At 43.1% G+C, this 14,857-nt stretch overlaps 1 protein-coding gene across 1 annotated transcript; it reads left to right on the plus strand.

Annotated features, from left to right (window-relative positions):
- The first annotated feature begins 495 nt into the window (after window positions 1–495).
- On the plus strand, window positions 496–12,613 carry LOC129385309 (uncharacterized). Its single transcript, XM_072289050.1, has 4 exons — window positions 496–884; window positions 9,346–9,419; window positions 10,525–10,666; window positions 12,409–12,613. The coding sequence occupies exons 1-3, from the start codon at window positions 763–765 to the stop codon at window positions 10,632–10,634; spliced, it is 306 nt and encodes a 101-aa protein (XP_072145151.1). The 5' UTR covers window positions 496–762; the 3' UTR covers window positions 10,635–10,666; window positions 12,409–12,613.
- The last annotated feature ends 2,244 nt before the right edge of the window (window positions 12,614–14,857 follow it).

A 14,857-nucleotide genomic window follows, 5' to 3' on the forward strand; every position in this document is an offset into this window, starting at 1 on the left:
TAACGACCCCAGCGCTCATCGTAATGGGCTATAAACGCAATATTTGACTGTGGTCTAAACAGTGGCCGGGACGCGAAACTGTTCCTAGTGTTTGAGGCCTGACTGAGCTACGGCTACTCACGACGCATCAGCGTTCGTCACCGAAGAAGTGCAGAAAGTGCGAAGCATATGCACTTCTATACTGGAGGGGGGGGGGGGGGGGGGGGGGAAGGCAGCACTGGAATTTGTAGACAATGGAACCAAGGGAGTTTCCCTCATCAGGCGACAAGCGCTATCTGCTTCATTAGAACAGAGCGAGCTAGTCAGCAGAATTGTCGCCTCTAGTAACCATAAGCTTGTTAGGTATAACTAAACTTGTATACCTCCTAAAATTTCATGAGTCCTTACAAGAGCAACAATTTCTCCTCTGCCAACTGTGCATTTAACTTTCATAAGAGCATGAAAAAGGGCAATGATGTCGTCACATGAACGCTTTTTTTTTTTAAATGAGGGTTAGTTTGGTTAGATGATTTGGCAGAACGATAGCCAGTTTTATAGCGGTGCCTCCGTTAGCATTCAAAAAATTCTACTTTAACGTCAAGCTAGCGGCGCACTCTATCGTCTCGTTTTTCCCAGACATACACTCTCAATTTATTCTACATCTCGCAGTTCGAAAAGCTGTAATTGCTTCCGTTTGTATTGGGCATTGAGTGCGCATGCGCGGAGATTCAACATCGCGCATACCTGAGTAGACGCCAGTTCGTTCCCATCGAAACATCAGGCATGGCTGAAGAAAGAAGCAACGAATACACGCCTCCTGTGTTCAGCTTCATGGACGAAGCAACCATAAGTTCAAGCCGTGAAAACACCCAGGCCGCTTCGTCTTCTTTGAGCGCCTACCCAACGTGAGCTTTTACCGCTTGTCCATTTTTCATTGAATACTGTTATCCTTAGGCATGAACCCGGTAATAGACTTTTACATCTGTACAGATGTTCCCACCTATACCGAGTCTTTGTTGACGGCCAACTTGAGCTCATAAATCGGGGACTTTCTTATAGACGCGTCGATGCACGGGCGGGGTGGGAGCATTGTTATGTTCAGCGCAGATGTTTCGCGCTCGGGTTAAAACTTATCACAACGAAAAATGAATTTACTTAACGAAGGTAATATTTTTCGCTTATGTATGATGATTGCACTCCACACGCGGCACTGGGTGCTGTAGCTCGAAGTCCTGGGTACCATTCCGGATGTGACCACTGTATTTCGATAAAAGCGCATTGTATAAAGACTCGTGTTTATCTGTATTTAGGTGCTCGTTACAGAAGCCCCGGTGGTAAAAGACTAAATGCAGTTTCCACAGTAAGATGCATTTTATCAGCTCCCGGTTCTGGCGCAGAAATGTAGGGATTTATTAGTTTTAAGCGCACTGCCTCACTAGATATGCCACATTGGTGTGTTCTATCACGAGCAATATGAACGGGCAAAGAAGAATAGCTGCCGAATAGCTGCCGATTAGGTGCCAAATAGCCTCGAAACCCAGCTACAGCGATACAAGAATGGCGCTGTCCCAAACAGGGGAGACAGGAGGGCGCTCATGCTCTGTTGGCGCTCCCGCTGCACCTGATTCTTTTTTTCGAGAACGGTAGCAGACGGCACTTCACTTCACCGCCGCCGTCAGCCGTTAAGACGGTTATGTGTCGCACTCACTTACAGCTGGTCATATTTTTCTTCATGCTTTTGATATTTTTAGAGCGCCGCTCTTAGACTCTCGTTCGTGTGTTTTGCGTAACGTACTTTCGCATATACCCCCTAGGAGCTGATGCATACATAATAATAATAATAATAATAATAATAATAATAATAATCTTTATTACATGGAGTGATGTCATGGTTACACATCCAGCCCGCATAAGCAACATTGCTTGTGTGCGAGGCTGGGCAGTCAACTGGTAGCACTGATATGTGTACAAATAAGTAAATTATTAAAAAAATATATGAACAAATGATATTGCAAAAAGTGCACAAAAGATATTATTTGAACAAAATATATTATTGCATCAACAGGGAAAAAAAACACATTGACATTAGAGATGACTTCGCAATCAGGTTCGCATGCTTCAAATCCCGAAGAAAACTTCAAAGAATATGGACTATTTTATTTGTTTAAGTGTTCCCGCGATATCATTCTCATTCAATTTATTAAAATTAGCCGGCACGTAGAAAGCACGAGTTCTCTTGCCGTAGTTTGTGTACACACGAGTTACCACATATTTTTTCTGTCTGACATAAGCTGCGAGAATTCACGTTGAAGTTTTTGAATTTAGTAGAAAAATAACTTTTACACATGGCGTTGAACAAAACGTGTTGCTCGACAAACATGTCTGACTGGTACATGCTCAGCAAGACATCTTCCTCATGACCAAGTGTGGCATACGAGAGGCTATTGGCAATTTTTTTAGGATGCGGTTAATTATCCTAAGTCTACTAGAAGAAGCAAATCCATAAATTGGTATTCCGTACTTTATGATCGATTTCCCAAGTGCTTGGTAAACCATTTTGCGAACATTTACATCACATAAAGATTTTAGGGCATACAAATGAGCGCACACAGCACGTAAGCGCTTTGCGAGCTCTTAAATGTGGGCATTCCATGACAACGTGTCGTCGAAGTGTAGCCCCAGGTATTTTGTGCTATTTAGCAGAGTTACCGGAGGACATGAGCATGCAAGGCAGTCAATGGTGTGGAGATAAACAGGGGAAATATCCGCGACTGCTTTATATGGGCTGTCAAAACATATCGTATTAGTCTTCCATTTATTAATGAAGATTTTGTTATTAATGAACCAATCAAGTAGTTTACAGACATCATACTGTAACACTCTAGCGGCTTCGTTCGAAAGTTTGTTCGATACAACCAAAGCCGTGTCATCAGCGTACAAATAAGTTTTTAATTTTAGTGGTAAGCAAGCAAGATCATTCATTTAAATGTTAAACAAAAGCGGTCCCAATACGGACTCTGGCGGTACCACTGATTTAACACGCAACAAAGAACTATAGGTCTCCGCCACACGGACACACTGCTGCCTGCCTGTTAAATCATTTTTAAAAGATGAGTAATACGGGCCTCTGAAACCACATCTGCTTAGTTTTGATAGTAACTGTTCATGATCTAATGTGTCAAATGTTCGTTCTAAATCAACGAAAAGAGTCAAAACAACATTGTTTTTATCGATTTGGTTACAGATATAGTCGTTAAAATCTTCCAACAGACCCACAGTACTCTGACCTGAGCTAAAGCCAAACTACGCTGGTTTAATAAGGCTAAACTTTTCACAGAATGAGGCCATATTAACGTAGAGTATTTTTTTCAATATGCTTGCCAAAGACGAAAGAATTGAAATTGGTCGGTAATTCTCGTAAAGTTTTCGAGATCCTTTCTTATAAAGAGGTCTCACAATGCTAACTTTCATGTTTTCATGTATCTGACCGGTTTTTAATGTTTCATTTAGGATGTAGAGTAGTGTTGATTTGAGCACATGGAAATTCGTTGCTATATCTCTTATCTTAATTTTATCAAAACCTGGGGATTTTTTTAAACTCATGGATCGTATAATATCCCACAATTCTGCTTCATCAACAGTAGGCAAAAAATCAGAATGAATGTTAGACAACGTACCATTATTTCGAAAATTTGCTGGTATGCACCCATTTGTAATGGTGTTTACTGATTCGATAAAGTATTTGTTAAAATCATTCGCTATCTGTAGAGCAGGTGACTCAAGAAAGGCGTCCACAAGAGTATTATCAATACTCTTTTTTGCAGGTCTCCCTATTAGGGTGTTAACCAAGTTCCACGTTTTACCGGCATTACGACTGCAAGCTGCAAACTTGCCTGAGTGGTAGCGCTTCTTAGCTAGTCTTATTTTACCGTTTACTTTGTTTCTCATCTGCCTAAATTTTTCTCTTGCAAGAGCGTCCCCGGGTTTATCTTGGCATTTTATGAGGAGTTTCTTTTAACGCTGCAAAGCTCCAATATTTTATCAATCCAGGGGCTATTTTTATTTCTTCTTTTAAGCTTTATTTTCTTTTCGGAGCAAAGGTAAATCTCTCTAAAGGCCTCTACAAACAGTTCGTAAGCCTTTAGGTGGCTGTGCCGCGTTAAAGAATCCCAGTTGAATGTTCTCACACGTTTATCTACCTCATTAGAATTCAAAACATATTTCTCTACAGTCTTTGTTTCAGTCAGAGCAACAGCATTTCCTGAAACTGCTGTAGCGATAAAGTAGTGGTCCGCTACTTTTCCCTAATAACACAGCCAAAAAATATTTGCACATTTTTGTGCTGATATGGTCTACACACGACCTTGTTCAACGATGACCGAGAATTTCCTCTCGTGCATAACTATGAATTTTGTTTTCGAGTCCGTAGCTTGCCAAAAGTGTTAAGTATTCAGATGTTGCAGGCTTATTTGCTGTAAAAATGTCTATATTAAAATCACCGGCCAAAATAATGCTGCTTCTGTCTGCGTACTTTTTAAGGAAGCTTGCCAAATCGTCTAAAAATATATTTAGGTTTGTGCTTGGTGGCCTATAAACAGCACATACTGTAAACTTCAGGTGTGCTTTAGTCATTAGTACAGTAACTACTTCAGCATATTGAAAATCAAAGGACACTCGTTCACAGTGCCAATCACTTCTTACATAGACCGCTATGCCACCCCCTCTTTTGTTATCACTGCGCAAAAAGAAAGACTGAAAATCATACAGCGCAAAATGAGCGCATTTGTCTTTTGAAATATTGATTACGGTTAAAATTAAAACATGTAATGATGGCAGTGTTTCAGCTAGGTGAATCTTTAACATGTCTCAGTGTTTGCGCAGGCTCCTCACATTCACATGGATTAGCTGAAGCAATAAGCTGCTAGAAACATCTGACGCCCACTCGTCTTTCATTGATAGCCATTGTTCAGTTGAGTGTATTTGGTCAATCATTTCAGATTATTTTATTTAAGCCTTGTTCATTGTCAATGCGTAACACTGACGTTCCTTCGCGTTTTCTTAAAAGTATTCTGCCATTGCGCACCCAGACGAAGCGATATTGTTTATCTTTCGCCAGATTTTTTGTCATCCATAGCAGTTTCTTCATTCGGGAAGTTAGATTATCGTTGAAGTATATCTTTTCACCCTTCAGTCTGTTCCGCTTTTCAATCCAACACTCTTTTATTTCACTCCTTGAAAATCGAACCAGAACAGGTGGGACGGAGATAGCTTTGCCTTTGATTTTGTGCAAGGCTTCAATGTCGTCGTGACTAGGCCTAGGAAGTTCGAGTTTGGTTGCAATAGATTCCACCAGCTTTCGTGGGTCGTCGTTATCACTCACTTTGGCCACTGAAGCGCATCGTGTGACGAGTTACAGGCGCAGGCTTATTTCCCAGGGAAGTAGCTCTGGAATGTTTACGCGTCAGAAAAGTGCTGCTATTGGCCACGCTTCGGTGAAAAGTTATCAGTAACCGCAATATGAAACAGCTGCATCAATGTGCGTTGGTGACGTGTGAAGTTCTGCACTTTGTATAGAGAGACCAATGGTGGGAGTGCCAACAGTAATTACAACAGCGTCCTCCTCTCCACTTTGTTTCCGACCACGGCCGTCGCGTATCGCCCATAGCACGGTTCGAGGCTGTCTGACACGCGCTCCTCTGTTCTCGCTAAAATTGCTCACGATAGTACTTTCCGGCCGGACGTCAAAGTCTACAAAAATGCTGTAATTTGCCTCATAAAATTGAAGCCTCACGAAGTGGGTAGTTCCCGCTGAACACTTTATTTTTAGAAAACATAAGCCCTGTGGAGGAAAAGGCATAAGTTCCTTTAAAAGGATTGCGTGTCCGTTTGCCTGTGTTGCCTAAGCGCCACGAATACGTGTTAAAGAAGATACGCACAGTTGCGCAAGCTGACCCATTTGCCGCTCGGAGTAGTTTGGTCGATGAGCCCACTTCTGGTTTTATGTGAGCGTACTTTTACCACTGAAATTTAGATTACAGGGCTCCAAATCGTTTCTAGTAGAGCAAGCTTGGGTGGCTTTGCACTACAGCGATAAACAAGTGGAACGTCATAGTATTCTACGGTACCTTTTTGCTTTTGTGAAAAATCGCAGTAGCACGTCATGTTTCAGCTACACTCATGCTGTGCATCGCATCTGGCATCGGACACTTTTAAGGTGAAAGCATTAGATCTGTTTCGAGATCGCGTTGTGATTGTACAGAATGCGTCGTTTTATTCCACGTCGCTGCCCCATCTCTGCCGCTAATCATGCCATAAAAATCACAGGTAATCAATATAGAGTTAATTCAAACACTCGAACTCACTACCGAAGACGACAGGGAAAGCTACCCGTGGAAAAATTATGCTTGTACTCATTTTTCGGTGGCGTGCTAGCACTGATGCCTGGAACTACGACTGCATCAGCACATTGGAGCATTCTACCGGTGGCGTTTGGGTTGGCATACCTAATAGTTGCAAGACGGCGACTCGACACGGACAGAGTAAAAAAAGGTTAGGCAGCATGTTGCACTCCTGTGACACGTGAAAGCAAACTTTAAGGTTGGTTACGTGGTTACTCACTCCCCCTTATGGAATATATCAAGATAATGAGGAGAAAGGTGCTCATTTAAAAGAATGGGCATAAAATAAATCTGAGGATGTCTTAGTTTACCGAGACAATATAGCGTGGGTACTGATGTAGAAAGCCAAGCCGACGAAATTAATCCGTACTCCTACACTACAGCATACATAATCAATAGACAACATGAAATATATCAGAATGTCAAGGCATGTATTGCGTAATCCTACATTTTTTTTGTGGCAAATAGCCCTTCCCTATAGTTGATAATCTCGTCGTACGATTTTATTTAAATGTACCCTGTCGTACTTCCGCGTGTCATTGAGGTGGTTCTCAGTTTGCTTGGTATGTAACTGTGGTAGGTCAAACTCTAGGCCGACTGCACATGCGACCCTTGTACATATAAGACGGCAACGTGCAATGCATATGTGAAAAAGAGGCAGCACACTGGCTATCCCAGAGCGCCCACTTTGATCACATTTCGCGCTTTCTTCTTTCGTTCCACTGAGAGGGCAAGGAATAAATGGTAAAAGGACAGCCTGACGGAGGACACTTGCTCTGGGCAACCCCTTGCGCATGCGCCAGCACGTTCTCGATTGTTCCACTGATTCACTCAGTTAAACAGCGCTCAGTTACACTCAGTTACACAGGACTTTCGCCGAATATTATGAAACTGTGCAGGTGTGCCCTGTACCAGAATTCTTCAAAGGCTTAGGCGTCCATTACTCTGGCATTGAAGGCGATGGTCTGATTTCAAAGACGTGTGTGGCCTGTGACATGCACGCACGCTTTTACTCGCACATACAGTGTTGGGGGACTGGAGATGGCGTTATGCACCTTGTTTATACGGAACATCCCGGTGACGTCAGCAGCACAACTGCGTCTGGAGAGTCCCCATACTTGCTATCGCAATAAAAAAATAAAAAAAACAAGCCTCCCATAGAGCGGCAGAACAAGCCTTGACAGGTCGGTCGGGACGCGTTGACAAATGAAGCTTCTGTTTCCAAGATTGCTATAGATGGGTGCGCATGACTCCGGTATGAACAATCGCTAAATAGCAAGCGCCACTGCGTTCTTTCGAGAGGTTTAGATCATCGGTGGAATATTGCAATTAGCCTCTCAAGTTGCAGGTGAGGGATCTATATCCAGTGTTACATTCTTGGCTAATTGCTGCGTGCCGAGGAATATTATTTGGCTTCCCTGATGCAACCGTCAATCAGTACACATTGCTGCGGTTCGCTCACCGAATGGAAAGAGGGTTCCCGTGCACCTTCCGCAAAGGCGGCTGTCTTGACGCGACTCTACGATATACATCAGTTTTTACCTTCGGGCACACATCCACGGAATATGTACAGCCTTAAAAGCACCTGCGTGGGCAAGTGCTCCCGTATGCGCGTGTTGTGTAAATGGACTATCTTAGCGGGATACAATTCGCAGTAGGCGCTTATAACATAGCGTTCTCTATTGCTTGTAAATACAGGAGCTATGTCAGTTTTTTCTACATTACGTAGAATATCTCCCCCCCCCCCCCGCCCTTTAGTGTTGCATGCATGGGAAATCTGGATGTGGAGACTTAGGACCGGCATCGCTCTCACAGAGCCAGGAAACCTCGAAGGCGCTAGTGTCCAGCACTGCAATTGCACGTAATGAACAGTTTTTTCTTTATTGTTACAATTGTTTTTATATTCAGTCATGAGGGCTTCTGCTTCGAATACAATTATATGAAATGCATATGGTGCCTGCAAGACACTGAAGTTGGAGAACGGACATGATTTGCGTACGCAGTGCAACATTTTGTTAGCGTATGCTAATCTACTCTAGGCGAGTAAACTTTAGCAGAAGATGTTGTGCCAGTCAATGAAAACATTTTGCGAATATTTCGTTTTAATAAATTTGTGCCTAAAAAGTCTCCACCATGTTTCCAGCCATGCCACTTTAGAGACCGTGCCTCGGACACCCATATCTCGGCATTACCATCGCAGCACGATGCCTGTCAGGAAACTGGCATAGACGGTGGTGCCAGATTTCTTTCTAGGGGATATTATGGGAAACATAATGATAGGAACTCTCGAGGCCTGCTTGCATCATCGCTACCAGCGTTCTATCCTAAGTGTCACGGCACATATGCGGCCCGGGAAAATTTGGAAGTCACGTGAGCTTCCGCACGGGGAGGGTGGCCACGAGACGGTGGCCAGAAATGTCTTGTGCATTAATACCCATTAGCTTCCTGCTACCCTGTACTCTGCTTTGGAAACCACGTGTTAAGGGGAGCGGTATCTGGGAACGTTCGCCTTGGGAAGAGCACCTATAGTCTCTTTTGCCCGTCCTCCCCATCACACCATCTTTCGGCCGCGCATGTTAGAGGTCATTAGGTTACGTTTTATGCGTGTGATTGGGCACGTGGTACAACCTGTGTTCAGTAAATAAGCGAGCCTTTATTGGAGTATACAGTGTCTAAATACAACTCGCCTTACTTTTGTTATTGTTCTAATATACTATAGACGTATCAGCTTCGCCCCTCCGCAAAGACTGCGCGTATATTGGCACAAGAAATCTTTCATTCCAATCTTGAAGCTCGCGGCATTTTGTTTCAGTGCAATATGCCTGCGTGCCTGAAGGATTTTGGAGGCAAACGTATCCACAAGGGAGCTTCTCCAGATGTATCCACTAGTCGAAACATTGGCTTCAGCTACAATCTTTGTCTAACCACTGTTGAATCGGTGCTCATGAGAACAGGTGTTGTGTTGCAGAATTCCTGAGACCACCGGCGTTGACGAATGGAACACGCAGTACCACCCGGCTGGTGCGGTATCGACCGTCTCCGGTAGGTGCACGAAGCCTTTCGGCCGTTAGTGTACCAGCACTCCCCTTCAAGGAGATTGAGGAAGCTCACGTTTGCTATCGCATACGACACATTTAAACAACACGAATAAGTGAATTGTGGTCTGTTACGTGTCAAAACCACGGTCTGATTATGAGGCACACCGTAGTGGAAGACTCTCAATTTATTTTGACCACCAGAGGACATTTAACGTGCCACCAAAGCTAAATACAATCGCTGCTGGCTTTTCTTGCTTCCCCTAAGTCATTTTACTGCTAAAAATTATTTGGCTCATTCAATATACTGTGACGACATAAGAGTTGAGTCGAAGCTCCTCCTTCTGGTAGCCCGGAGTGTAACCGCCCTTATCCTGAGAAAACCAAGCCACCTGGAATCCGCACGCGCGTTAATCACCTTGCTCTCCTAAAGTAAATGTAAATCTAATCGGAGGACAAAAGCTCGTTATTTCAAGTCAAAGTATTACCTTTACCCCAGCGCTGAGATGAGAATCACCCATAAATTTGTCAAGAGGCTCAGGTTTCGTTATAGCGTACGGTTCCAGGTTCCATCGTAACAAATTACAATTTTCTCTTTCGTCAATCATTCACCACTTTTCAGGGTTAACAGATTTTTTCGTAAGCCCGATTTTGTTCTAGCGATATTAAAGGTAAAAGATCGAAAGTTTACTTTATTTTTCAATAACAGCAGCAAACTAGTTTGCCGCGATGCTTCAATACATGCATTTGCATATTCCTTTTTCTTTTATGACATGCAGCACCGGCGTGTGGCACTGAGTCGCTTACCACAGAGCACAAGCATTATCAAAGCACGACAAGAAGCGAGAGAGCAAAAATCAGACATTTCAAAGTCAACAAAGTTCCGCTCTAGGCAGAAAAGACGAAGGAATTCAGCAATAAACAACTCCCTAAACACATGTGGGTCTTTTTAGTAGCATCACGTTGTGGCTTCCCACTTCTGTTGGTTGAACTTAGAGCATCACTTCAGACGGTCGCACTGCTGTCAGGGTTTCCTCTTGCTTCCTGCACGTTCCTATCAAGGAAGACTCCAGCCTCGCCACACAATGGTAAATCGGGACCTCTGCTTTCAGGGCATACACACAGCACAGAAATCGGAAGCACAAATTCCACACTTCTGGCTTACAGCAGCAGTGGCGGCGTCTACAATGCAGAGGCCAGCACAAGCTATGCGCGCATGTAGGAGCCATCCGGCATTTTCGGAAACGACGCTTGGTGAGCCATACTTTTGTATGAATTCCTTTCGATGAATCAACTCACTCAGACGACACGTAAAGCTAGCTATGGTTAAATTATACTTAAACTGACTAGCTAGTGCGATGGAGGGAAATGTTGTTGCCTGAAATGCGAAACGTCATGGGCAGTTCAAACAATATGGCGCTGGCGTAAACAGGAAGCTTTAGCTCAGGACCGAAGTGCATGGGTAATGAGAAACCAAATTGCTGGACAACACACTGCGCCAACCTTTAAGTTTCTGGCATTAAAAAAATGTGAATATATTGTAATTGAAGGAGCTGCGTTTTCGATTTGTGACATATTCCTAAGAAAAATACAGAAAGAATTCAGCCAAAAATACAGCGCCACCATTCTCTAAACTGCACCTAATGACACATATGAAGTGCACAAAATTGATGTCTTACACAGCGCACTGAAATCTTATGAGCAGATCTTTTGAAAACCCAGGCAAACGCACACTTCACGCAAACTGCAAATGGATACAAAGAACAGTCCGCTTCGGATCCTGTCAGAGATTCTGCTAATATAACTGCGGTATATTTTTTTTAGTGTAGTTAACTTAGTACAATTTGTGTTCTTTTTTCGTAACTTGGCGATTTCAATTTTTTTCCAAGTTGACGACCCAGATGAAAATTGTGCTTGATACAGCTGCTGGAATTGGAATGCTTGAATCAAATACCATAATTTATTTTGAATTCATACGGAAGGCATTGTATACCTCTTTTCTTCAGCCTACACCGGTTCTCCAAAAATGCTGCTGTGGCCATTTATTCCTGTTCCTGTAAATATTTATTTATTTGTTTACCTAATTAAGTTTTACAATGTAATAATTAAGTACGTAAACTGGTCTAGATACGGGCCAAGCACTCCATAACATTCCAGTAGTCATGTGAACAATCACTAGCATATACAAAAGCAAACAAATAAATAGCATATCAACAGCAATATACCAAACGTTGTTCATCCAGTGCATATAGGGCAGTAATTTGGAAAAAAAAAAAACAGGCAGGGAAGAACACACACACGAGGCACTTCTGCATGTGTCCTATTCTGTCTATACTTGTTTGTTTTTGCATTTCTGGCCATAAACGGTAGGAACGATGGTGCGCCAACAATGCCGAAACCCCTCGCATACGAACTTCATGACATTAACGCACAAAAAATATTCTGGCCAAGAAATCAAGAGAAAGAAAATACAGGTGTTTAATGTTACATTGACGAACATTGCCATAAGCATTGTTTTATATTTCTGCAATAGGATCTTTAAAGAAACTCTCCGGCAGCAGATTTTAGCCATTGTGCTTGAATGCTCTGAAATATTTCATATTTTTCGATATCTATTTGATATGTGTGTATTGACATATGTCCGACGAGGCGTCAACCCCCCCCCCCCCCCCCCTGTATTTGACAGAGATAACGTGAGTAGTACAGTACACCTTTGAAGCATTTCCAATTATGTTACTCCTCCTCACGTACAAAGGGTCCTCTAAAATAGCCAATGTATTTTATCTCAGCCAATACGACCTGTTTCAGTGCCGAACGTCTCACTTCCGAGGGCATGTTTCTGGACCTTTGCCTGCAAGTTAGCGCTTAGATTGTGCAAACAGCCTTGGCATAAAGGAGCGATTTAGTTTGTCGAACTCTTAATTGGCAAAAATTTATTTCTGTCGTACCGTAACGAGAGTCGCCCATATTGAACCCCATTGACCGTCTGCTTTCAGGAATTCTACAGGAAGCGGAGGAAAGGAAGAACAAGAGTTGTTCGGTGTCTGTGGCAATGTTTCGAGCGGACAGGACGCCTTACATGGACACGCCAACGAACGCACGGGCGATACAGCCCCCACTTGCGAAACAAGCGATGTAACCTTTGTCAAGGATTCGAAATTCTTAAAACATTGCCGGAATAGAACAGGCAAACCACACAAATGCGAATCTTGTGGCAAATCGTCCGGCCAGGCTGCTAATCTCGCTGCACATTGCCGCAGACATACATGCATGAAACCCTACATTTTCATTATATGTGATCAATCGTTCCGGCAGTCTGTCCACCTAGATAACCATATGTGTACGCATACAGGCGAGAAACCCTACGTTTGCAATATCTGTGATAAATCGTACCGGCAGTCTGTCCACCTAGATAACCATATGCGCAGACATATAGGCGAGAAACCCTACGTTTGCAATATATGTGATAAATCGTTCCGGCAGTCTGTCCACCTAGATAACCATATGCGCACACATACAGGCGAGAAACCCTACGTTTGCAATATATATGATCAATCGTTCCGGCAGTCTACTCATCTAGATAACCACATGCGCACGCATACAGGCGATACACCCTACATTTGCAAAACATGTCGTAAATCATTAACGCGGTTGGCGAGTCTCCGTAGACACCAGCAGACTCACACAGACGGAAAACCCCGTGTCTGTCAAACATGCTGGAAACCATTCAAACTCTACTGGCAAAGTAGTGATAAAGCTTTCGTTTGCGAAATATGTCACCGACAAAGGAAGCACGGAGATAAAACGCCGTATGAGTGTACGCAGGGTGGATTTATTTTCGCAGAGAAACACTCGATGAGCATCTGTGGCACAGTAATACGTGCTACTTATGTGGAGATTCATTTGGTGACGAAGTTCAACTGCTTACGCACCTCGTGACACATAGGGATGTGCAGCCGCGATATTCTGTCTAATGCGCGAGTTAGATAAATCGCCCGCGGCATTCGCATAACAACGTGAGAGTGAATTAGCGCAAGCTCTTGGGCCAGTTGCTGCATGATGAACTTGAAGGGTACCAGCGAAACGTAAAGTACGCGCACACAAGGAAAAGGCGTTAGACATGGACGGACGCTGGACTTTCAGCTGTACTTTATTGAAATCTACATCGCTGCACATAACCTCCGACGCATGCGCATCTTCAATACCTCGAAAGACATGCGCAAAGATCACATTTCGGCGATACGTTACCGTGTGAAAACAGCCGACGCATGCGAACTCCAACTCCTCCCAAGACCTGTGTATGAATGTCAGTTTTTGATCAATCATGTTTTGCCTACTCAATAGGTAAGCCTATATAAGCCTCGATAGGCGCTTACCTATCGAGTAGGTAAAATGTTATTAATAAAAAACTGACATTTATGCGCAGGTCTTGGGAGGACTAGAAGTTGCGCATGCGTCGGCTGTTTTCACACAGTAATGGATATTCGAAATGTTATCTTTGCACATGTCTTGGAAGGAGTTGAAGATGCGCATGCGTCGGAGGTTATGTGAGGCGATGTAGGTTTCAATAAAATACAGTTGAAAGTCCAGCGTCCGTCCGCGTCTAATGCCTTTTCCTTGTGTGCGCGTCCTTTCTATTTCACTGGTAGCCGTTTTAAAGTTAGTGAAGCCGTCCAGGGAAACACTGATATTTTTCACACGAGTGAGCAACTAAATGCATCGTGTGCAGAGACCGACTTCTTGTGACATTTAGACGGCTGAGTAAAATGTTGGTTTAAGAAATTACTAGACAAGACGTCCTCGCCAGAAGTACTTGTGGAGCTTGAATGCCAAAGTACATTGCAGGCCCTCGCCAGCGCTTACTGTATGTAGGACTACATTGTTCGCGAACGAAGCTTTAGCAAACTCATATCAAGACAATCCCCAATGGGCTGATAAGTATGTGTTTTGTACAACTAGAATGCCTAAATGTCCGCAGAAGTTCCTTGACACCTCGTTTGATTAGAGAAGTATCTTGTGCAAGCGTTTTGACTGTGTACTAGAAGACAAGCTTTGATTGCCCATGATTTTAATGTTTCTGCTGTATGAGTAGAACAAAACCCTTTTAATTGGCATCCGTTTAAAAAGCGAGGAATGTTTCTTTGTCAACTGAAAAGTAATCTCTGCCATTATTTGAGGTTCTTCAGCCCTGTTGTTTTCGGCAGACAATCATTGTAGGTATTCTTAAAAAAAATGATCATCTTAGGTATAGCAAAATTTATTTCATTGAAATTTTGTTCAATGCATTGGATATTCTGGTTATCTCGTTGGCTCTTGTATTCTCACGGAATACCTTTCTTCGGCACCATAAACTAAGTGATGACATTAATAAGACTCTTAAGTTCAAGTTCAAATGATTTGGTGCTTCACTATATGATGTTCTCCCTCTACAAAATTTTAGTTTTT

This window comes from Dermacentor andersoni, chromosome 7 (genome assembly GCF_023375885.2).
Source record: "Dermacentor andersoni chromosome 7, qqDerAnde1_hic_scaffold, whole genome shotgun sequence".
NCBI classification, from domain to species: Eukaryota; Metazoa; Arthropoda; class Arachnida; order Ixodida; family Ixodidae; genus Dermacentor; species Dermacentor andersoni.

What these genes read in the sequence shown, in the direction of transcription:
- LOC129385309 (XM_072289050.1), top strand. Translation starts at nt 763, where the DNA reads ATGGCTGAAGAAAGAAGCAACGAATACACGCCTCCTGTGTTCAGCTTC. An exon ending in TCTTTGAGCGCCTACCCAAC is followed by an intron (nt 885 to 9,345) that starts GTGAGCTTTTAC and finishes GTTGTGTTGCAG; the next exon opens with AATTCCTGAGACCACCGGCG. An exon ending in TGCGGTATCGACCGTCTCCG is followed by an intron (nt 9,420 to 10,524) that starts GTAGGTGCACGA and finishes CTCTGCTTTCAG; the next exon opens with GGCATACACACAGCACAGAA.